Source organism: Podarcis tiliguerta, assembly GCF_965153285.1.
Source record: "Podarcis tiliguerta genome assembly, chromosome: 7".
In the NCBI taxonomy this organism is placed as follows: domain Eukaryota; kingdom Metazoa; phylum Chordata; class Lepidosauria; order Squamata; family Lacertidae; genus Podarcis; species Podarcis tiliguerta.
This window is the reverse complement of record NC_139540.1, coordinates 2143355-2167026: the sequence shown is the minus strand read 5'-3', so window position 1 is coordinate 2167026 and position 23672 is coordinate 2143355. Positions and strand designations below refer to the sequence as shown.

General features: G+C 43.8%; 1 protein-coding gene and 1 long non-coding RNA gene across 3 annotated transcripts in view; both read left to right on the top strand.

Annotated features, from left to right (window-relative positions):
• Positions 1-23672, top strand: part of LOC310681409 — a 217738-nt gene that overhangs the window by 146448 nt on the left and 47618 nt on the right. The gene's annotated exons all lie outside the window — the stretch shown is intronic.
• LOC310681331 (CTTNBP2 N-terminal-like protein) overlaps positions 1-23672 on the top strand; it is a 463736-nt gene that overhangs the window by 421957 nt on the left and 18107 nt on the right. The window contains exons 2-3 of one of the 2 annotated variants that reach the window (XM_083449038.1): positions 9017-9040; positions 19711-19818. In XM_083449038.1, the coding sequence (XP_083305164.1) occupies positions 19720-19818 (99 nt within the window). In that variant the 5' untranslated portion in view covers positions 9017-9040; positions 19711-19719. Of the gene's footprint in view, positions 1-9016; positions 9041-13592; positions 13640-19710; positions 19819-23672 lie in introns of those variants that run through there. The other variant, XM_083449039.1, reaches the window with a different exon arrangement.

Here is a 23672-nt window from a genome sequence, read left to right as displayed (position 1 = left end):
GTCCAGCTCTCACTTCCATACATCACTACTGGGAAAACCACACACAAAAACTGAGCTGGCTTTCCCTAGAAGCAGGTTATCCTTGTTCCTTCTCGCTTCATTTCTTATACTGAAATCCAGCAGAAGCAAGAAGCAGCTGCAACTCTTCCGCAAGCTAAAAATATTTTGGAGAAGTCTGTCCGTGTGCGTTTCAATCTCAGCATGATCTGTGCAAGTCATCCAGAGGAGCGGCAAACTCTATTTTATGAAGGCAGGGGCATGAACGAGAAGAAAGCGCTTTTGGTTCTCTCTTGAAATATTGGAGGTGGGGGGAGAGAGAGAGAAACAACCCAGAAAACTGCTTTCACACTCTGGAATGGGGAACTTGGTCCAGCCTTGGGGCTGCCTTCCTTTCTGGGAAAATTCCTGGGGGGCCGTGTGTTAGTTAGGAATAAGGCAGGCCAAAGTGGGCAGATAAAGTATCGTATTTTTCCGTGTATAAGACTAGGGGTTTTTTTACTTTAAAAATTATGTTAAAAAGGGGGGGGGGTAGTCTTATACAAGGGAGCAATCTCCCCCCATTTTATAATTTTGAGTCCCCCAAAATAGGGGGTGTCTTATACACAGGGGAGTGTTATACATGAAAAAATATGGTGATTTTTAACTTGGTACACTAGGATAGTTTCAGCACCTGCCTCTCTCCTCCCCCACCCCCATAAATTATTATTACTTTCCTTTAAACAACATTTCCAACATTACAATAACAAACACAAAACAACCTTATTGCTCTGCCGAGCTTGCGACTTCCTTCCTTCCCTTCTACAGGTATCCCATATCACATCGCAATTTAAATCTTTACTATGCGTCCACATTGTAGGATTTATTTCAATCCTCCTAGTGTCTTCAGGTTTTTGCAGTTGTCGTTTAAATATACAATAAACTTACTCCAGTCTCTTTGGAATTTCTGATCGTCCTGGTCTGGGATCCTGCAAGTCAGTTTGGCCAACTCTGCAAAGTCCATCACCTTCGCCTGCCACTCTGCAATAGTAGATATTTATGTGATATCTACTTTATGTGATTTCCATCAGCACCTACCTCTCTCCTGTCTGTATAGGCAAGCGAAAGTCATTATCAGAGTTTTAAAAATGCAGACTGCCTGTGTTGACTAAAGGTGAAGCCAAGTTTCCTTTTATTTTTTATTTCTAAGTACAGAAATGTCTGCCCAGCTGACAAACCTCACTCAGCTCTTCTTGTGCTCAGCATTTCACTGTGATCTTTTTGTTGTTGTTGTTGTTGTTGTTGTTGTTGTTGTTGTTGTTGAGTCGTGTCCAACTCTTCGTGACCCCCTGGACCAGAGCACGCCAGGCCCTCCTGTCTTCCACTGCCTCCCACAGTTTGGTCAAACTCATGCTTCAAGAACACTGTCCCACCATCTCATCCTCTGTCGTCCCCTTCTCCTTGTCCCCGTCTCCATCTTTCCCAACATCAAGGTCTTGTCCAGGGAGTCTTCTCTTCTCATGAGGTGGCCAAAGTACTGGAGCCTCAGCTTAGGGGTCTGTCCTTCCAGTGAGCACTCAGGGCTGATTTCCTTCAGAATGGATCGGTTTGATCTTCTTGCAGTCCATGGGACTCTTAAGAGTCTCCTCCAGCACCAGAATTCAAAAGCATCAATTCTTTGGGGATCAGCCTTCTTTATGGTCCAGCTCTCCCTTCCATACATCACTACCAGGAAAACCAGAGCTTTTACTATACGGACCTTTGTTGGCAAGGTGATGTCTCTACTTTTTAAGAACCCAAAATTCAGGGCAGGATGACACCCTTTGTTCTGCAGCCCTACTAGAGAAGGAATATTTGCATGCTCACTAGAGAGGGGGAAACAGCCACAAACACTGCTAGGAGGGTAGATTAGTGATTTGTGTTGTCACTGTTAATAACATTCACTGCTCTTCTTCAGACAGAAAGTTTCATTAGTTCAAAGCACAAAAGGCACATTAGCGATCATGCTTGATTGAATAATTTCCCAATGCTAAATAAGGCTTTTAATTAATCGTGTGTGAAAAGACTTTGAGGATTACTCAGGAAGCACAGAAACACTGCTTTGAGTTTTAGCCAGTACTTTTTTAAATAAATCACAGCTCTCCAAAAAAACCCTACTAAAATTGCAGTTAAGAGGTACAGCTATACCTGTGGCAAATGTAATGCTCAGCAACAGCAGCTGCAGCATAATCACATCTCCCCACTGCTTCGATCTGTGGAACTGTCATTGTCACAGGTGCCACATGTAATAAATGAAAATCTGCCCTTATTCCCTTATGGGGTATCCAAGAGCCCATATAGAGTCCTTACGTAGGTTCCCTATTGGTAGGAGAAAACAACAGAGGCCAAACCAGAGAATATTGAGAAGCAAAGCAGCTAGTAAGCCTGATCTTTATTGATCTGTTGCAACAGGGTGCTCCCCTCACACGCAGGAGAAGGAGGAGGAACCCCAAACAAAGCTGTGCCTGCCCTTATATAGACATTTTAAATTGCCAGCCCTGGAGTCCAAGACCACCCCCAGAAACATCATACATGCATCACAGAAAGGGGTGGTCTACAACAGAAATCTGAGTGCGTTGTTTCCTCCTGTCTGTCAGGTTACCTGTTAATGCTCTCTTGATTGGATACCCTGGGGAGCCTGGCCAGTCTTTTGTAATGATAAATACTTAGTTCCTGAGCCAGGTCACAGGCTCACCCTATTCATACACAGACATACCCTTAAGACAGGATTTGTGAATGAAAAGACAATGGGGAGGCTTTTCCATTTTACTTTGACTTTGCAGAGAAAATATTTGGTCAGTTTGGGAGCCAAAATGGCTCCATGGCTGTTTTCCTGTGCTGCTTCAGACATGTGGTTTATATATTTATATACATGTTTGCTTGGTGCATTTATGAACATTTATTATATATATAAGACCTTATTTTTTTTATTTCACACATAATACCCATTCTGCATCTGTTAGGAATCAGTGTGGCAGCCCCCGCACTTTAGAACTCCTTGCCTATTAACATCAGGTAGGAGCTGGGGGGGGGGGAAGGGGTCACCCCACCATAGCATCTTTCAACCACAGTGCTATCTTTGTACCCTTTTCAGTGCCAGCTAAAAACATTTTTGTTTAGGCACGCCTACCCAGATGGGCAGAAGGTTGACTAGTGTTTTAACCTGTTTTTATATTTGATTATAACTGTTCTTTGAATGTTTTAAACACTTTTATTATTTATTGGATTTATATATTGCCCTCCATTCAAGGACCACAGGGCGGTTTACAGTAGCTGTTTTAAACGGTCTTTATTGATAATGTACTGTTTTCCTTTTTCATAAGCTTTCTTGATTGGGACGGCTTGGAGGTACATTTTTCAAAATATCAACTATCCCGGAATTAAGGAAATGCACTGTTATGTACTGAGTTGAATAGGATCCAAATGCAGCAGTCTGATTGGTCCTAGAACAATAGGATCCAAATGCAGCAGTCTGATTGGTCCTAGAACAATAGGACCCAAAATGCAGCAGTCTGATTGGTCCTAGAACAATGTAGCAGTATGATTGGTCCACAGGAGCCACCCAATCCAGCTCCAGGTAGAAGTGAATCCGCAACCTGATTGGCCTACAGGAGAATCCCAGAATTAGCCAATCACGAGCGGTCCATTGTGTAAATAATGTATATAAAGCAGATATTTTGGTGGGAACTTTCATTCCTCACTACTATGAGCTGAATAAAGAGCATGAAATCCACGCTCAACTCCGAGTATATTTCATGCACTTTTACTATCAGGACAGGAATTCTTTGAGGGGAACATAATGTGGACAACACGACTTAAACGGGGATGCAGACAGCTTCAAATGCACATTAAACTCAGGTGTGGACAAGCTCGGACACAAAAAAGCACTGTTCATGCAAGTAGTCAGCTTGCATGAACTCATGGGGGTGCAAACTGAATTTGCTGCTTTCCTCCATTGAATGCAATATGTCTTAGCTTGCAATTTTTCAGTTTGCAGAAGCAATCTTGAATGCATTTTCTGTCCCCGTATCATGCTATATACACCAGTAGGCAATCTGTGTGAGCAGTGCTTTTGTGCTACTGTGCCTTCCGTGTCTGATTGGAGCGGACTCAAAATGCGTGGCGTATTTATGAGCACAGCACATTTTGCTTGAAAATATTTTGCCTGCGGACGACTGCTGTGACAGATTTACAGACATATGCTTCGCTTGGCTCAAAGCATTAGCCGGCACAGAGGCCCAGGTTTGTCCCTCATACTTTTGTTTGCACAGAAGTGAATCCTATGGAGCCCAAAGAGCTCTCTCTCTCTAGTACATGACTTTAGGACTGCAATCTGAAGAAGATTATTTATGACAGAAGGTCATCAGGCTGCTAGCAACTCCCTACCAACCGTATTTTTTGCTTAATAAGATGTACTTTTTTCCTCCTAAAAAGTAAGGGAAAATGTCTATGTGTCTTATGGAGCGAATGTGTGGTCGGTCGCTGGCTCCCTTTCCGGCCCTGGCCCCTATAAAAACAGAATTTTTCTCCTTTGCAAAATGAGCTCAACAACTGTGAGCTGATGCTCAAAAAACAGGGCTTTCCCCCTTTCCTCCTCTAAAAACTAGGTGCATCTTATGGTCAGATGCATCTTATGGAGCGAAAAATACGGTATTTGTTGGTCTGTGGGGGAATTCCAAATAGCCATTGCTCACATCCGTTCCCCACGTCTTTGTGGGAGAATCTAAGTTCTACACAAGTTCATCACAAGTGGGAGTGGGAAGGCATTCTTATGCCTTAACTACTGTGGGTTTGGTTTATTTTAATGCCCAAGTCAATTTCCCTGCCAAAACTGAAACAAGATTGGAAAGGATCCAAATAATAAGTCTCATCCTAGAATTCATTATACTGGAGTGGAAGAAAATGCCACTGCTATTGTTTCTTGTCTGGTTTTTTTTGGGGTGAGTTTGACAGTGAATTTCTAATGTGAAAAGTTTGAGCTCTTTGCCTGCCTGGATATCAGACGGACTAACGCAACACCCTTCTCCAAACCTGGAAAATACTAGATGTAAGAAGCTGATTATGATTACTCTAGTGGAATGTACCGGTACTTTCAAGTGAGCAGAGATTATTACTCCACATCTTCAGGACTGAGCCATGCATTGCAAATACGTTCTGTTGTGTCCCGGCTCAAATAAAAAAAATTTTTTTTGTATATTAGTTGGAATACTTTGTTCTTTTAATTTAGAAAATGTTTTGGAAAATGAAAAGTTAGATATATTTTTGGGAGGAGGAGGAAATATACATGCAAGTGGAAGCCAGTGTTCCTCAGTTTTCTAAAGTTGTGGTGTGTTTAGGATTTCTTGGCAATATGGATGTGTAGGTGTCATCTATAGATTCTTTCAAAACCTCGTGCCATATGGTATGCCTTAATTTCTAAATGAGGTATGGAGACAATTTTGTCTGGATATCATATTTGGGCCCTCTTACATGGAAGCTAATAGATGGGCAAGGAATAATGGATTTTTTAAAGTGAGGAGACACCACCACTCTGCACACAACATACTATCCCGAATAAGTGCTGTGCAGGTGCTGTTGTGATGAAAACAGAATGTTACAAATTGCCGCTCTGCCAAGTCAAAACGTTTCCAGCTGCCGCTTTCTACATTGCTCCTCTTTCTCCTGGATCCACTTTTAACACACGAAACCCTACTTCTGTGTGCAAAACGGGCGCTTACGCATTCATAGAATTCATTGAAAATCATCCTTCACATTCATCTTAATTAATCAAAAGGAACACAGTGAATGGGCTGACACATGCCTAATGAACATCTGGTACTTTCAGGAAATCTGTCTTTCATTGTTCCCTATGCTTTTGAATTGTACTGACATGGAACGATAAATAAAAACCAAGCGCTGTGTGGGAAGACCATGAGGTTTGCTTTAGAAGATAACATGGGAAGGGGAAACATCTATTTTTTTATATCCCATATTCAGGTTTTGCTCCTTAACTACATGCCTCACAAATGCTGTGTATATACTATATACATCTTTAAAGCACATTTGAAGCCCATTACTTCCCTCAAAGAATTCTGGGCACTGTAGTTTGTTGAGAAGGCTGTTGAGAAGGGTAACTTGATGAGAGTTGTTGCTCTGCTGTGTTTTTGAACAGAGGGCAAGTAAGGATGGTTCACTGATTTGTAGGGCTGAACTTAGATCGCATTGTGGTTCACCATCTGCAATACATTGCCTGAGTATTGCAGCCTATTCATGTCCTGGCGTTGTGGGTAAAAGCCTCAGCGCCTAGGACTTGCCGATCGAAAGGTCGGCGGTTCGAATCCCCGCGGCAGGGTGCGCTCCCGTTGCTCGGTCCCAGCGCCTGCCAACCTAGTAGTTTGAAAGCACCCCCGGGTGCAAGTAGATAAATAGGTACCGCTCCGGGGGGAAGGTAAACGGCGTTTCCGTGTGCTGCGCTGGCTCACCAGATGCAGCTTTGTCACGCTGGCCACGTGACCCGGAAGTGTCTCCGGACAGCGCTGGCCCCTGGCCTCTTAAGTGAGACGGGCACACAACCCTAGAGTCTGTCAAGACTGGCCCATACGGGCAGGGGTACCTTTACCTTTACCTTTACATGTCCTGTAAAGTCAGCTGTTATTCCCGCACTGCATAGCTCACAGAACTGTAGAGTTGGAAGGGACCCTTAGAGTCATCTAGTCCAGCCTCCTGCAGTGCAGGAATCTTAACTAACAAAACAACAACAAAACAACCTATGGTTATGTAAAGCATACTCAATAAACACACGAGACGCAACTGGCTGTGTTCTTAGATAAATAAGGTACACTATTCTTGAATCAAATCATACATTTCAACGGAAGTAACTCATAAAGTTCAACAAACGAACAAAACAGAAGACCCAGTGGATCAGATCATTGTCTAATCAGTTTATGCATAAGGTCCACCTGTATAATAGTGTCTATTCCACCTGTCTGTTCATAAGGTCCAAACAATCCACATGAAAGGTTGCTACAGTTCCACAGAATCCTTTCACAGTCTAATTTCCAGAATATTGGCCTTGTTTCGCCATCCTGGGCTTCATCTGTTACATGGATGGACCTTATACATGAACTGATTAGAGAATGATCTGATCCACTGGGTCTTCTGCTTTGTTAGCTTGTTGAAGTTTATGAGTTGCTTCTGTTGAAATTTAGGATTTGATACATGAATAGAATACCTTATTTATCTAAGAACACAGCCGGTTACGTCTCATGTGTTTATTGAATATGGAATCTCAACTAAAGCATCCATGACAGGTGGCCATCCAACCTCTGCTTAAAAACTGGTGGGAGTCCATTCCATGGTTGAACAACTCTTTCCGTCAGAAAGTTCTTCCTGGTGTTTAATCAGAATTTTCTTGTCACTTGTCTCCTCTTTTCCAGGCTAAACAGGCCCAACTCCCTCAACCGTTCCTCATCAGGCTCAGCTTCCAGACCCTTGACCACCTTGGTTGCCCTTCTCTGCACACTTTCTGGCTTGTCACCTTTGCAAATTGTGGTGCCCAGAACTGGACACGGAGCTTCAGCTGTGGTCTGAATTCCCTTGATCTGCACACGATGCTTCTGTTGATGCAGCCTAGAATAGCATTCAGGGTTTTTTGCTGCTGCATCACACCATTGGCTCATGTTAAACTTGTGGATAATTTGATCCTTTTGTGTCCCCTTCTAATTCCACAATTCTAGCACCAACAAAAGAAGAGTGGCAGATAAAAACGATGGACTTTGCAGAATTGGTGAAGCTGGCAGGAGAAATCCGAAACCAGCATGATCAGGTATTCCAAAAGGACTGGAGTAAATTTATACGATATTTTAAGGATCATTGTAAGCAATTGGCATCACTAGCAGGGTTGTCTGGTGCTGAAGGAGACTCTTCAGAGTCCCGTGGACTGCAAGAAGATCAAACCTCTCCATTCTGAAGGAATTCAGCCCTGAGTGCTGACTGGAAGGGCAGATCCTGAAGCTGAGGCTCCAAGACTTTGGCCACCTCACGAGAAGAGAAGACTCCCTGGAAAAGACCCTGATGTTGGGAAAGATGGAGGGCACATGGAGAAGGGGACAACAGAAGACGAGATGGTGGGACAATGTTCTCGAAGGAGGCAGTGGAAGACAGGAGGGCCTGGCGTGCTCTGGTCCAGGGGGTCACGAAGAGTCAGACACGACTAAACAACAACATATAAGTCCAGCTGTCCTTTGCCAACAACCAATTGCCGCTGTTTTTTGTGTTGAACATATGCTCTGTGGTAATTTATGGACTTAACAACAACAACAAGGTTCTCTGAAGACTTGTAATGAGGATTTTTCTCCCTTTCTATATTTATTTAAATGTTGAGGTATTTTGTAATAGGTTCAATTAGAATTGGAAAACGTACAAAATGCAACAATATAAGGGTTCATTTTGAAAGCCATGAGGCGGCAGGGAAGGAAGAGTCGAGGGGCTCTAAAGAGCCAAAGAGATAAAGTGGATAAAAATGATGCGATTGTATATGAATAAATGGAAAAAAATTTAATTAAAATAATAATAAAATAATTTCAGAATTCTATGAAATATATTCTTGCAGCCTATATTTTGGGGGAGAGACAGACAGACGTTTAATCCCACCCTTTAAATCCCATCCCTTTTCACCGGAAGTGACGTCTCCACCGCGGCCTCCCTCCCGCCTTCGCCTGCGCCGGGCCGCGAACAAAAGGGATTTTCAAGCGCGCCCTGGCCCCGCCCTCCCTTCTCTCTTGCCCCGCCTCCGCGGCCTCTGATTGGCCAGGCTGCTCCCCCGCCCCGCTCCGCTCCCGCCCTCCGCCCCGCCCTCCCGCCAGCCGATTGGCCGAGCTCCCTCGCCGGCCGGGGCTGCGGTTGGCGGCGGGGCGCGCCAATCCCGGTTGCGCCTGAGGAGGCTGGAGGGATGGCGAGTGGGGCCGAGCGGGGACACACCGGCGGCTGAGGCGGCGGCGGCGAGGAGGAGGGCGGCCCGGGCCGAGCTGAGGGGGCCGCCGGAGAGGTCGGTGGCGAGGAGCGGGGCGTCGCCGTGGCCCCCGACGCGTGAGGGGAAGGCGCGTCCGTGAGGGGCGGCCGGAGCTGCCGGTGAGGGGGGAGCAGGGGTCCCGCCATTGTCCCGGCCCAGAGGGGTCCGGCTCCTGCTTCGTGAGGAGGAAGGAGCACGGAGCCCGAGGCGGCCGCTCCGGCTGTGAGGGGATTTCAGGGGAGCCGGCGGCGGAGGGCGGCCCCCCGGGGGGGGGGGTCGGTCCTGGGGCTGGTTGGCCGGCAGGGCTCTGAGGGAAGAAGCAGGGCCCTCAATTTCAGGGTCGCGGGTTCGAGCCCCCCCAAACTGCATTGCGGGGGGGGGGGGTTGGGCTAGCCCAGTGATGGCCAAACTCGGCCCTCCAGCTGTTTTGGGACTACAACTCCCATCATCCTTTGACCACTGGTCCTGTTAGCATCTGAAGGCAGCCCTGTTTAGGGAAGCTTTTAATGTTTAACAGACCAATACAGTGGTATACCTCGGGTTACAGACACTTCAGGTTACACACCCAGAAATAGTACTTCAGGTTAAGAACTTTGCTTCAGGATGAGAACAGAAATCGTGCTCCGGCAGCAGCAGGAGACCCCATTAGCTAAAGTGGTGCTTCAGGTTAAGAACAGTTTCAGGTTGAGATCGGAGCTCCGGAACGAATTGAGTACTTAACCCGAGGTACCGCTGTACTTTGTTGGAAGCTGCGCAGAGTGGCTGGGGAAACCCAGCCAGATGGGCAGAGTATAAATAATAATAATAGTACTAGTAATATTAATAATGGGACACGGGTGGCGCTGTGGGTTAAACCACAGAGCCTAGGACTTGCCGATCAGAAGGTCAGCGGTTCGAATCCCCACGACGGGGTGAGCTCCTGTTGCTCGGTCCCTGCTCCTGCCAACCTAGCAGTTCGAAAGCACATCAAAGTGCAAGTAGATAAATAGGTACTGCTCCGGCGGGAAGGTAAACGGTGTTTCCGTGTGCTGCTCTGGTTTGTCAGAAGCGGCTTAGTCATGCTGGCCACATGACCCGGAAGTTGTACGCTGGCTCCCTCGGCCAGTAAAGCGAGATGAGCGCCACAACCCCAGAGTTGGTCACAACTGGACCTAATGGTCAGGGGTCCCTTTACCTTTACCTAATAACAACAACAACAATATACTATTATAATTATTGGAGTTGTAGTCCCAAAACAGTTGGCCATCACTGGGCTAGAATGAATCTTGGCGCCCTGTCCAGCTCTGCAGTTCTAGGATGGACTATGCGGTGAGGATCACTTCTTCTTTGGCTATCACTCGTAGCCAAGTAAGATTGTCTCCCATGAACAGAGTCTTAACAGTGAGTCCGTAAGGGACTGCAGAGGCCAGTTCTGGATCCACACGTCCTTCCGTGGTGGGTACATAGGTTTCATGGCGGGAGTTGATCACGGTGAGGGTTTGCCAAGCGTGCCTTCCTCAGTGTCCAAAAAAACCCAATGTGCTGCACCAACAAGTACAAAATAACCTCTCTGCAGCGCCACAAATCCAACTCAGTGGTGTAATGTTGGAAAATGCCTATCGCTTCTCCTACCGGGGCAGTTATCTTTCCACGAGGGTCAGCATTGATGCCGAAATCCAGCATCGCCTGAGCTCTGCAAGCGCAGCTTTCTCCTGATTGAAGTGCAGAGTGTTTGAGGACCGGGACATTCGCAGGGAAACCAAAATGCTTGTTTGCAAAGCTATTGTACTACTAACCTTACTGTATGCTTGTGAAACATGGACCACTTGTAAACGCCATCTCCTCCTGTGGAGCAGGAGTGGTGGCTAAATTTAGCCCCTGGCAGATGTCGGATGGGGGGAGGGGTGGGTGGTTTTTTTCTCGTTTCTGTGTTTGCATCTTGTGTTTTTATGCCCCACGATATTCAGATGAAGGGTGGTATACCAATTTAATAAGTAATAATGGCTGTCCAACACCTGCTTAAAGCGTCCCAGGAAGGAGAGGGCTGGGAGGAAGGAGGGCAGTGTTTAGACTTTAGAGGCTCCGGGAGTTGGAGCTCGGTGTGTGGAGCTTTTGGGATGGTTTTTATTTTTATGTTATTTATTTAAAAACAGAAGCAACCCCCCAAACACATTTCAAAGGCCATGGCCAGCAGGACCAGTGGCCAAGGATGTTGGGAGTTGTACTCCAGTAACATCTGGGGACCCAAGGTTGGGAAAGGCTACTTTAGGGTATTGGGGAGCCAGTGGTGGAGTAGTGATTAGAGTGTCAGGCTACTAGGACCTGGGAGAGACCTGGGTTCAAATCCCAGAACTCTCACTGGATGACTTTGGGCCATTCCCTGCATCTCGGCTTAAGCCACTTCAAAGGGGCATTGGTGGGCATTAATCAAGGAGTGGGCTCCTTGGCAGTGGGGTGGGGAGGTAAGCTATCAATGCAATGTGTCATCTTTTGGGTGCCAGTCTAAGACCTCTTTCTGCTTCCAGGCATTGGATGTTATCTATTGCATTTTAGAAGTGTAGTGGTTAGAGCAGTGGTTCAGTTTATTCTACACCTGAGCAAGTTTCTAAAGCATGGGAGAAAGTATATTTAGGTTGTCATAGGTGATAAATTGAGACGTTGGTATCATAGCAATGAAGGGCACAGTGAATGGTGAAAAGTGCTGGTGCTGTGATTGTTGGAAAAACAAGTGGCTAACTATAATTTGGGCATTATTTAAACTGACTGTTTTAGGCTACTGAACCTTATGCACTACACGTCAAACGTCCTTCATGACCCGGTGAGGGATGCTGTCAGTTGCTTTGTTTTGATGCTCTCTCAGTTAATATTATACTGTTCTTAACTTGTCACCTGCATTGTGTGACATGCAAACAGTAACACACTGTTGCAAAATGCCAAAACCATGATTATTGCTCTGTGTTTACATAATAAATATGTGTGACTGATATGCTGATAGCTAGTGAAAGAGAGTTTCTTAAAAATGTTAGATATCAAACATGAAAATAATATTTTAGTGGGTAGCATAAAGGATTTCTTCCTGTTCATTTTTTAAAGATTACCTAAGTAATGACAGTACTATTTCTAGTAATTAAAAATTGTTTCCCAGTCATTTCAAATTAAGTCTTACCACTAAGTTATGATCAGTTTTCTCAAGATTTCCTCTTGCTGTAACTAACTTTGCTTTGCAAGTATCGCTGCTTCTTTGGAACTTAGTAGGAAGTTTTTGTTGTTGCAGCTATACTGAATTTCTGTGTTTGCTGAAGGCGTGCTTAGCGGTTATAGTAGCACTGACAACGCAGGTCAGCAGTTGCTATAATGTTTACTCTGTGGTTACTGGAGGCATCTGGTCTTGGAAGACTTATAGACAAGGAATGAAGCAAGCACACCAAATGTAAAGAAAATTAGTTGTGGGTTCTAGCTTTTCCATGAATTAAGATGTTAATGTAACATCCTGAAATATTTCTAATGCTTACTACTTGAAGTAAATTAATTTGGATTGCCAGGAAACCAGGATCAGGATTCTGATTTTAAAACCTGTAATTCAGGAATAAGCCAATGTGGTACCCTTTAGATGTTTCGAGCTACAACTATCACTAATCCCTGGAGCATGGCCTATACAGTACATCAGTAGGGCAAATTGCTGGCCACCCTTGATGTAATTAATATACAGTACAGTGGTACCTCAGGTTAAGTACCACCGCTGCCGCTGCACCACCGCTGCACAATTTCTGTTCTCATCCTGAAGCAAAGTTCTTAACCTGAGGTACTATTTCTGGGTTAGCAGAGTATGTAACCTGAAGCGTATGTAACCCGAGGTACCACTGTACTACTAACAGTCTTGGATGTATTTCCCCTTGACTATAAAAATACTGATATGGTCTTTGATAGCCGTCATCAAATATTATTTATATACTTATTTTTGCATAGGACAGTTGTGTCACACACACTCAAATGGCTATTGTGCTTTTAATCTTTATCACAGAAAAGTAGTTCTAGAAATGTTACATTAACTTTACAGTGGTACCTCAGGTTAAGTACTTAATTCGTTCCGGAGGTCCGTACTTAACCTGAAACTGTTCTTAACCTGAAGACCACTTTAGCTAATGGGGCCTCCTGCTGCCGCTGCGCCGTCAGAGCACGATTTCTGTTCTCATCCTGAAGCAAAGTTCTTAACCTGAAGCACTATTTCTGGGTTAGTGGAGTCTGTAACCTGAAGCGTATGTAACCTGAGGTACCACTGTATTTTGGTCCCATGCTGCACTGCACAAATGCCAGTGACTTCAAAGGAAGGAATGGAGAGGAACCAGATGTCTAACATGGCCATTCTAAACTTTTAAGGCAGCAAAAAGTGATCTGGATTATACCAGGAATTATCATTCCTGAGATCCCATAATGCAGGAGATAGTGCCCCTCTAGATAAGCATGCACATTTCTGTATGTGTTTTCCAGCTTTCTTGTTCTTTTGCTGCTGTCTCCAGCTGGCTTACCTCACAATGACTGAGATGGGAATTTCTAAAAGGAACAATGTCTGCCTCTTCTAGAAACATGGTTGTGTCAGACTGAATTTTTTTGTTAACCGTCCTGACTGAGAACACCAAGATGTAAAGGAGGATTGAGGTGTGGAGGAGAATGAGAAGGAAACAGTTGTTCATGCTCTGTAGTAGATGGAAGCTACTGATGAGTCGCATTACGTGAGGGGAAGTTCTTCTTGCAAAGGAAGTTGCTTCCATTTCTAGACTGAATCTATTCCATGGTGTTTTAGGAAGTTGGAAGATGACGGAAATGAGGGTTTCTACCCAATCTGCAAATTTCAGTTTTGGACAGTGAATAAGTAGGTTTTTCTTTCTCCACCATCATTGGGGATAAGAGGCACACTTAAGTGGAGCTCAGTGCTGTCTTCTGATTAATGATAAATAGCCACGTACATCTCTCTGTTCCTGAAGTTCAGACGGCCTGTTCCTGATCCAGTTGTGGGTTTCATGCTGTTGGGATGTGAACCATTCCACATTTCTATTTTTTTATTATAGATGGATAATGGGATGGGGACAGCTGAACAAGTGTTTCTCCACTGCTGGTAAAAGCTCCATGTGACTCATCGCAACAGCTCATTTGCAAGTCCATAGAGTGTCATCAGTGATGGGGGCTGAAAGTTGTTGGGAGCCTAGTTTGTATCTCAGAATAAAGTTTTTAACAGTTCCTGGATTAGGTAGATAGATACCCAGTTGGAAGAAACTGGATATGACATGAACTAAGAAATAAATCAAAAATTATTCATTCTTTTGTCATTGGCATCCATCTGTCGACAGACAATGGCAATAATAAGTAAATGATCACAATACCTTGAGGACCATCTCTCCCCTTATGAACTGCCTCAGACCCCACAACCACCATCTGAGGCCCTTTTTCATGTGCCTCCTCCAGATGAGGTCTGGAGGGTGGCAGCACGAGAACAGGTCTTTTCTGCAGTGGCTCCCTGTTTGTGGAATGGTCTCTCCAGGGAGGCTCATCTGGCACCTTCATTATGTATCTTTAGGCGCAACTTCCAAGTTGCACAGCCTGGTCTAGTATCTGAAGAAGTGTGCATGCGCACGAAGGCTTATACCAAGAACAAACTTAGTTGGTCTCAAAGGTGCTACTGGACTGTGTGTGTGTGTGTGTGTGTGTGTATCGACTGCATCAGACCAACACGGCTACCTACCTGAATCTAGAGCCTGGCCTGTATGAGTGATAGCCATGAACAGTATTAGAATGTTGCAGCTCTTGTCTTAAGTTTAGTGGATAAAGTGCTGGCTTAGATTTGTCACTTGGCACCATTGCTAAGTCGTTCTCAGAATGCTGCTAGAAATTCACACTAGAGTAAAGAGTGCCAGGGTACTGGTGACAAAAGAGCAGGCATACTTGATTGTGCAAAGAATATTGATCAAGTACTTTATTGAAGTTCAGCCTTTTAATGAAAGTTATGGAAATTACTCCGGAATGACAGCAAAGAGTTCTTTGTGCAAACCTAGAAATACAAAAACGGCATCCTCCATTAACAGCCTGGAAATATAGAGGATCTTGAGATTTAATCACAGGCATGAGGAAGCTTTGGCTCTCCAGATATTGTTAACTAAATCTCCCATCCTCTCTGGCCATTGGCCAGGTTTGCTGGGGATGCAGGTTGTATTTCTGGAGGGCCAAATGTTCCCCACTCCTGTTTAACTGTTTTACTACTGGGAAGTGTAATTTGCTGGTGTCTGTTTAAATGACAGTTCCCAGGATTCTTTGGGCCAAAAATGTATGATGTATATGCAGCCTACACATGCACTTTAAATCTGATTTAAATGAGTGATGTCTATACAGCCTTAGTCTGAGCAGCCTTCTCTTTCATGTGCAAATATTTTTATGGTTGCTGCTAAATAAGATTCCTCTTTCTAAAAAAGCATAAGGCTTTTGTTTTCAGTGGCTTTTGGCCAGAAATAAGAATATCCCTTTACACAGAAAAATAATATTCAAAGAGAGACTAATTTATTGGTTTTTGTTTGGCATTGGAATACATGCTTGGCTTTTAGATCTGCCCTGGCTGATTTGTCTGCCTGTTGATAAGTAGGGGGCAGAGATAATGGGCTAGTAATTGTGGGAAAAGTGATGTTTTTTCTCAGTTGAGTAAGAGGTTATATGCAAAGTTTTGAGGTGCAAAAACGTTTGAAGGCAATGGAAGTGTGGCTTGAGATAAACAATGCATACCTGTCTACTCAGAAGTAAGTCCCATTGAGTTCAGTGGATTGGGAGTTACTCCCAGATAAGTGGGCATAGCATTGCTGCTTAGGCTAACAAATTTGGAATCAAGTTAAGTACCTGACAGGCCCACATCCTATTCATGGCACCAGTCAGAGAAAGCATATCCTATACAGTCTTTCAGGTGCCGCAGTACTTGGTTGTTTCTACTTCTGAGTTAGACAAGCATAGAATTGCACTCTTAAGCTGCTATCCCAAGTATATTTTCTTATTAAACTCAGTGGAATTTTCTTCTGATTCTCCTAACATATGGTAAATACAGCCTGGGTTCAGTTTTTTAGGCTGCAATTCACAGTACATTTAAAAATGGCTAAGTTTAAAGATGGTGCATATTTGCCCTAAAGTATATGGATTGTGGAGGTTTAAGCTTGAATACAGCTTGATGAGAATAACTTTTTTAAATTCAAAAGTAAATAGATAAATTTACAAAGCACTACAGACATAAGCTTCTGTAGATGCTGGTGTGTTTGCATGCATACCACAAGAAAGTAATACATTCCACGTTACGTGAACGTAGCAGCATAATCTCATCTGGCACTTCAGAGAGTTTTGTGTAGTGCTGAAAATTCCACTGTTACTTGGATACGATGAATTTAAAAGAGGTTGTGCACAGAGAAGCCTTGTTTCAATAACAGGTATGTGTTATCAAAGAGTTTAGAAAGACGGGAAATATCTCCAATAATTGCAGGAAAGTGCTGCCTCTGTTTGCTGTGGTTTGTTCCAAGGAAATAGTACCAGGCATCTGAGGCAAAGCCTTTAAACTTAGAACCTCTGGAAAATCTGTAGTACAAACTGCTGCGTTGAACTCGTCTTTCAGAAGCGTTGTGAAGTTTCCCCCGCTGATTGGTCTGTTTGTGAACATAATGATCATTCAGAAATCCCATACTTTTTGGATTATTATGTTGTAGTCATGGCTTAGTCCATTTTGTTTAGGCTTAACACAAAGAAGGCTATTGAGATAGTTCACATTTTGCCAACAAATGACATGGAAGCTGTTATTTTGACATAATAACTGTGCTGCTTCACTGTATGTTCCTTTATTGATGAAATTTGGAGAGCTGAGGGTGGCACAGAACAGCTAGCCATGAGATGACAGAAGAAAGTATGGTAAGAAAATTGTGTGGTTTGTGTTTTGGCAAGGAATATCCCTCCGGGCAGTGCAAATAATAAAGTGATTCAAAGACAGTATAAGACCAGATTATACAATCTATGAACCCAAAATGCAGCTGTTAGACTAAAAATAGTTGCCTAGAAGAACTCCTAAACTCAAGAAGCAGCTTTAACTTGCAACATTCCCAAATTGAAAATATCTGACAGACTTTCACTTTGTATTTTAAAATTAGTGGAATACGTAGGCATCAGGTTACGGCTTGTGAGCAAAACATTTTGGACTTTCGTTACTAACTGTTTCCCACTGATCTCTCTACTTTTCTGTAGCGGTACTATTTCTTTTAAAGGTCATATCCTCTTGTGAAAACTGTATATGGGCTCATCAAAGTCTAGATTTAAAAACTCAGGACAAAGGTGTACTTTCAGTCTGCAGCAGTACAGCTGTTAGGAATTGTTTGTTTTTAAGTAAATTATGGTCTACCCTCTGACTCCATCATAGTTTGCTTTATGTAGCAGTGACCTTGCTGAAGTGCCAGTTAAAGTTGCCAGGATGTTATAGTAACCGCTTAAATGTGTGCTTCAGGGAAGGTTTTCAGAAAGGGGGAAAATGTGGCTGCTACTTCAAGAGAAATGTGCCACCTCCTTTGTTGTGTCGAACCCAATTTGGATGTCTGGTCTTGTAGGAAATCATGAAAGCAGGCATTTATGAGTTTTCCAAACTGTTTAAACTTCCCCCAGACAGTCGACTTGTTTATCTGCAGCACTGAGTTTATGTCGTATGATGATCGCTGTAACGAACACTTGCACTGGATTTTAAACAGCTGCAATACCATAGAGTTGTATCTGGCTAAGTCCTACTCAGGAGGAATTAATTGAACAAAGTTGGTTTAGATGGTTTCAATGGGTCTACTTTGAGTAGGGATAGTATTGGACACAACCCATAAAAGGAGGCATAGTTGTGCTTTCATTTGGAGTAATGAGACCAGCCGTGTCTTTTCTCTGTTCTACCGAATAACTTGGATGTTTTATCCTGAATGGGAGTAATCCAATTAAATGCTGTGGGATTTCAGTAGAACTCTTAATTTCTCACGACATGCTCAGCAGCACATTCATACATTTTCCATCAGCAACTGTCATGCCTTAAATCAAAGGTTTTCAACCTTTTTGAGTCCATGACTCCATTCTTTCTGCGGCACCCCGTGGGGCTCAGGAACCCAGTTGTGTCAACCCTTTTTGAACACCCTTGTGGAGTGTTCCCTTAGCCTTCTCCCCTTTCCTTGGGAGTCCTATGGGCAGGTACAGCTGCCGCCCCTGGTCTCTGAGCTGCCCCCCTACCCCTAAGAGAGGTACCTCCTCACACTGCCCCACAGGGGCCTGGGAAGCACCCCCTGGCCAGCCCCAGAGGCACCATTCAGCTGTGGAGCTTGTAACCAGGGCTGCTGCAACAAACAGCTGTGCAAGCCTTTGGGAGGCAGAGATGGGAGAGGGCATCAGAGGGAGAGAAAGAGGGACAGAGACCAGTGTTGCCCACAACACCCCTGACCATCATTCAAGGCACCCCAGGGTGCCACGGCACTCTGGTTGAAAACCAGTACCTTAAACAAATCTTGAGTGAATCTTTGGCTATGTGTACACTACCAGCTTAAAATGCAGCGAGGTCATTTTTTCTGCTGCATTTGAAACTGCATTTGCATGTTGTACATATCAGTATAGTTGGGTGTGTTTCCAAGTCGCCTACTGTTTTTCCACACCAGTGAATGGAGAAGGCTTGAGGGTGTCTTCAAATGGCTTACATTTTCGAATCTGATCAAAGCTGTTTTAGAGTAAAATGCATCAAAATGCAGTATTTCTCAAGAAACTACAGGATAGGTGTAGATTGAGGCTAATATGATGTGTGCATCACTTCACAAACCAGCAGTAGGAGCACTCTGGATGCAGAGTAAACTGAAGCATGAATGCAGTCTTTGTTTAGATCTATGTGGAGAATACAAAAAGCTTGCAAAGTGTTGGTCGAGGTGGAACATTTTGTATGCAATTGTCTCTTAAGCACAAACGATCATTTTAGAAAAAGTGTCCTGTAGATAATAAAGTCAGTGTGCATTTCCACAATAATATAATATAAAATAGTACTTGATGAAATAAGCTGAGTTGGACTCAAAATATGTAAGAAATGTTGCTTTCAAGTGATCTGCAGTGTAGTGTCTTCTAATATCTGGGGCTTCACATTTATAAGGTGGGATAACTTCTAGTGATTCCAGTATGAGCAAGTAATAAAACGTTGTCAGAAAACATCTTCAGAAAGTAAGCTGTGTAATATGTGGTTCTGTCATGCTACTCTATGCAAGCCGATTGTATCACGTAGTGATTATTTTTCAAACATCCATTTTAATATTTCAGATTTTAGGAATACATAATTGTTGTCAACAGGATAGTTAGCCATCTAGTCTAAACGTCTAATTATGTCGCTAGTCCACTGTACATATCTATCTACCTATCTCTATATCTATAATGAACACTCATATTAATTATCCTGGTTAAAGGGGTTGTTACTTGGTGACTAATGCTGCTATATTAGCGCTTGTGCTGTTCCCAGGCCATCTGGGTGTGCATCTGTTAGTGAGCCCAAGGGAAAAGGTGAATGATTGTTCATTTGCAAGTAGCTATGGTGGCCATAAAGAAAGGAGTGGTGAGCTTTTGGTAATGGAGCTTCTCATCTGGAAACTTCAGACTTGCATGTCATATGTACCTTATTGCTTGCTGTCTGTTCAAAAACAATATCTAATTAAACTTTCTCTTTCCAGGTGTTCAAGATGAATCTGGAAAAACTCAGCAAACCTGAACTACTGACTCTGTTTAGCATTCTTGAAGGGGAACTAGAAGCAAGAGATCTTGTCATAGAAGCCTTAAAGGTAAGCTACAGATTAGCAACCTTGCTGCTGCAGATACCGTCGTCTTTTTCTGTTAATATATATATAGAGAGAGAGTGTGTGTGAGAGTGTGTGTGTATGTGTGTGTGTGTGTGTGTGTGTGTGAGAGAGAGAGAGAGAGAGAGAGAGAAAGAGTTAACTAGCATTGATTGATACCCTATTTTACCAGTTCAGGCTTTGTTAGCTGTATTAGAGCACAGATGCTGTGCAGCCATCTATATCTTGGCATTTTATGTCAGAGGTGATAGCAGGTGCAGAAATTCTATGGTTAAACACCTTGATTATTTCAAATTTTTAAATCAGAGTTGCTCTCCTTTCACCATAGAAGATTAGCGGAACTTGAACTTCTTGTTCTAACTCTCATGTTTCAGCCTGTCTCTGTAAAGTGATGATCTGGTGAACAGCTCTTGTAGTCTCAGCAGGCAGGAGTAGCAACACAGATTCTTCCTCCAGATTTCTAACTAGCTTCATTGGTTTCTGTCAGTTCTTTTCTAAGGCCTCCTCTGCAGTCCAGATTATCCTACTTAGCTTGTGCAATGTTAAAGTCTGTTGCTTAGGGACACATTGAAATGTTTTGGTTCTTGCTAGGCCCTACCACCCTAGTATTGTTAAGTGCTCATACACACACCCCTTGCATTTTCTGTTGGTGGGGGTGATGAAATCAAGGCTTTGCATAGGAAATGTGTGTGCTTAATTGCTTCAAAAATAAAAAGCAATGATGCAAACAGCTTTTTGCTCTCTTGACCCTATCCATCCTGGCTAGTAAAAGCCAAATGCAGGGAGGGAGGGAGTGGCTGTCCAGGGTGTTTTGAAAATGTCTCTATATGATGGAATGATCCATGCTGTTCTTAAACAAGCAGTAGTGTGTCCACTCCTGAAAAGCCCACCCCTAGACCTTGGCAGTTTACGAAAACTACCACCCAGTCATGTACACCTGTTTCTTGGACAATGTGGTGGGGAGTATGATGGCTAAGTAGTTTCAGGAGCTCCTGCAGGATGTGGACTATTTAGGTCCATTTCAATCTGGATTCAAGTGTGGTTTGGGGACAGAATCAGCCTTCATTGCCCTGGTGGAGTGGGATGGAGAAATGCGAGTCTGGTCCTGCTTCTCAGTCTGTCTGCTGCATTGACCATGGTATTCTCCTGGAGTGACTCTGAGGGGTGGGTGCTGGGGTCACAGTTTTACAGTGTTTCCAATCCATCTGCAGGGCTGTGTCCAGAGAATAGCATGGGGAGACTGTATCTCAGTCCCACAGTCCCTGTGCTGTGGTGAGCCACAGGTTATAACCCTGTCGCAAGTGCTGGTTAGCATCTATATGAAGCTGTTGGGAGCAGTCATTAGGAATTTTGAGGAAAATCATCTTCAGTATGCTGAATACAACACAGCTCTATTTCTCCATAACATCTGAGTCAGGAGAAGCTGAGTATGGTCTGGAACATTGTTTGGATCTAGTTGTGGAATGGATGAGGGCTAAAAAACTGAGCTTGAACCCTGGGAAGACAGTGGTACAGTTAGTAAGTGGTTGTGCTGCAGAAATTGACAATTTCTCTGTTCTTAATGGCATTGTTCTTCCTCTGAAAGAATACGTTTGCAGTTTGGCAACTCTCCTGGATCCATCTTTGTCACTTGAGGCTCGAGTACATTTGGTATGTGGACTACAGCTGTTCTTGGACAGGGATAGCCTTGGTGCAGTGATTCATGCTTTAGTGATTTGTTAAGGGTGCTGGGAATTGTAGCTTTGTGAGGTATAATCTACAGTTCCCAGGACTCTTGGGGGGGAAGCCATGTGCTTCAAATCTATGGCATGGATGTGATTTTTGGTCTGAATATGCCTGTTAGATAAAACCATCTTAGATCTATGTCCTCTAAGCAAAGACCTGTAGTGGTACTAATGTGATGAATGGTACCCAAAGACCTTCAAGCTTCATTTCATTGTGTAAGAAATATACCATGCTTGATTGGGGGAAAGTTATTTTAAAGTTCTTTTAAAGAGCTGTACCTCCTGTATACTTGAGAGGCTGCCTCTTTTTCTTTCTGTGAGAAAAAGTATTCTTGGATGTTAACTTACCATATTAAGTGAACATGTGCAAAGACAGCTGTAGCTCTGGTATTTGCTTTGCTGATTTTTATCAGAGAGCTTAGAGCTTCTCCTCTGAAGTCTTGTTTTAAAGGTGTGCCTGTACCCTGAGGTAGCCTGTGAGAAGGAATGGCAATGACAGTGTAGCTGGGGAGTGTAATTAAATGAGCATTTCTGTGGTACACATGTGACAAGTAGCTATTTCAGGGTCTTGATTTTAAGATTTCCTGAGTGCAGTGTCTGGAGCTCTGGACAGCTACTAGAAGTGTGACCAAGACACAAAGTGTCTAAATTGTATCCTAAGCTACAAAATAAGAAATGTGGTTACTTTCCATAGTCTCTCTTTCTGAGTGTATATGTTGGTAATCATTAATAACCGTTCCCTTTGCAGCTGACTATTTGTTTCAGTGAATTTTATCTCTGTTTCTGGACTAATTTCATTTGGAGGGAAATAAGCATCATCATGCACGTCCTAAGAATATCTCCCACAATACGTTGGATGACTAGAGCTGTGTGCCAGGAGGACTTACCCAGGCAAGGCCAGAAACTCTAATGATGGCAAAAATGCCTTAGTGCCTAAAAATTATATGTGTGACAAACTCTCAAACAGGTCTTTCTTTTGACTGAGGATACTACATATAGCCAGCCATGGACCTAGGTTAGTCAGGAGGTTACTATAGTTATTCCCTAAACCACACCTACCTGCCCCATATCTGATATCTGTGGTCAGATGGCTGCAGAAAGCAGAACTGAACACCTTGTACGTCAGCTGATATGCAGGGAGTTTTGTTGACCCCTCCTGGAAGGACCAACCCCCTGTCAATCAGCTGACAGGAGATGGTCCTTCCCACCTGCCAAGGTTGGCTCACTCAAGTGGGGTAGATAAAGATCTGGCCCACTGAGCCAAAAACGTTATCCCCTGGTTTGAATTATTGAATGGCCTTCAAATGGGATTAGACAAATTAATGTAGGATAAGGCTATCGATGGCTACTAACCCTGATGGCTATGACAGGCATCCCCAAACTCGGCCCTCCAGATGTTTTTGGACTACAACTCCCATCATCTGTAGCTAACAGGACCAGTGGTCAGGGATGACGGGAACTGTCATCAGAAAAACATCTGGAGGGCCAAGTTTGGGGATGCCTGGGCTACAATCTTCACTATCTGAAGTAGCATGCTTCTGAATGGCAGCTGATGGTAACCACGGGAGGAGGAGTTTGGATTTGGATTTGATACCCCGCTTTATCACTACCCTAAGGAGTCTCAAAGCGGCTAACAATCGCCTTCCCCTTCCTTCCCCACAACAAATACTCTGTGAGATGAGTGAGGCTGAGAGACTTCAGAGAAGTGTGACTGGCCCAAGGTCACCCAGCAGCTGCATGTGGAGGAGCAGGGAATCGAACCCGGTTCACCAGATTATGAGACTACCGCTCTCAACCACTACACCACACTGGCTATCACGCTTCCCATAGGTATTTGGTTGGTCACTCTGAGAACAGGATCCAGCAGGCTCTTCTTGCGGTTTTACTTCTGGTTACTGATAACCATGGTGTACTGTATATCTAACAGTGCCTGTGAAAGAACATTTGAACAAGTAGAATTTCCCACCCACTTTATAGGTGCAGCCCTCAGCACACCCCGAAAAATGTCTGCTGAGGGTGTTATTCTTACTAAATTGCTGATGCATCTTTACAGACTAAATAATCATGATTCAAACAGTTTAGAATTACGAGCAGAGCATTTTGTGCCAGCTTATG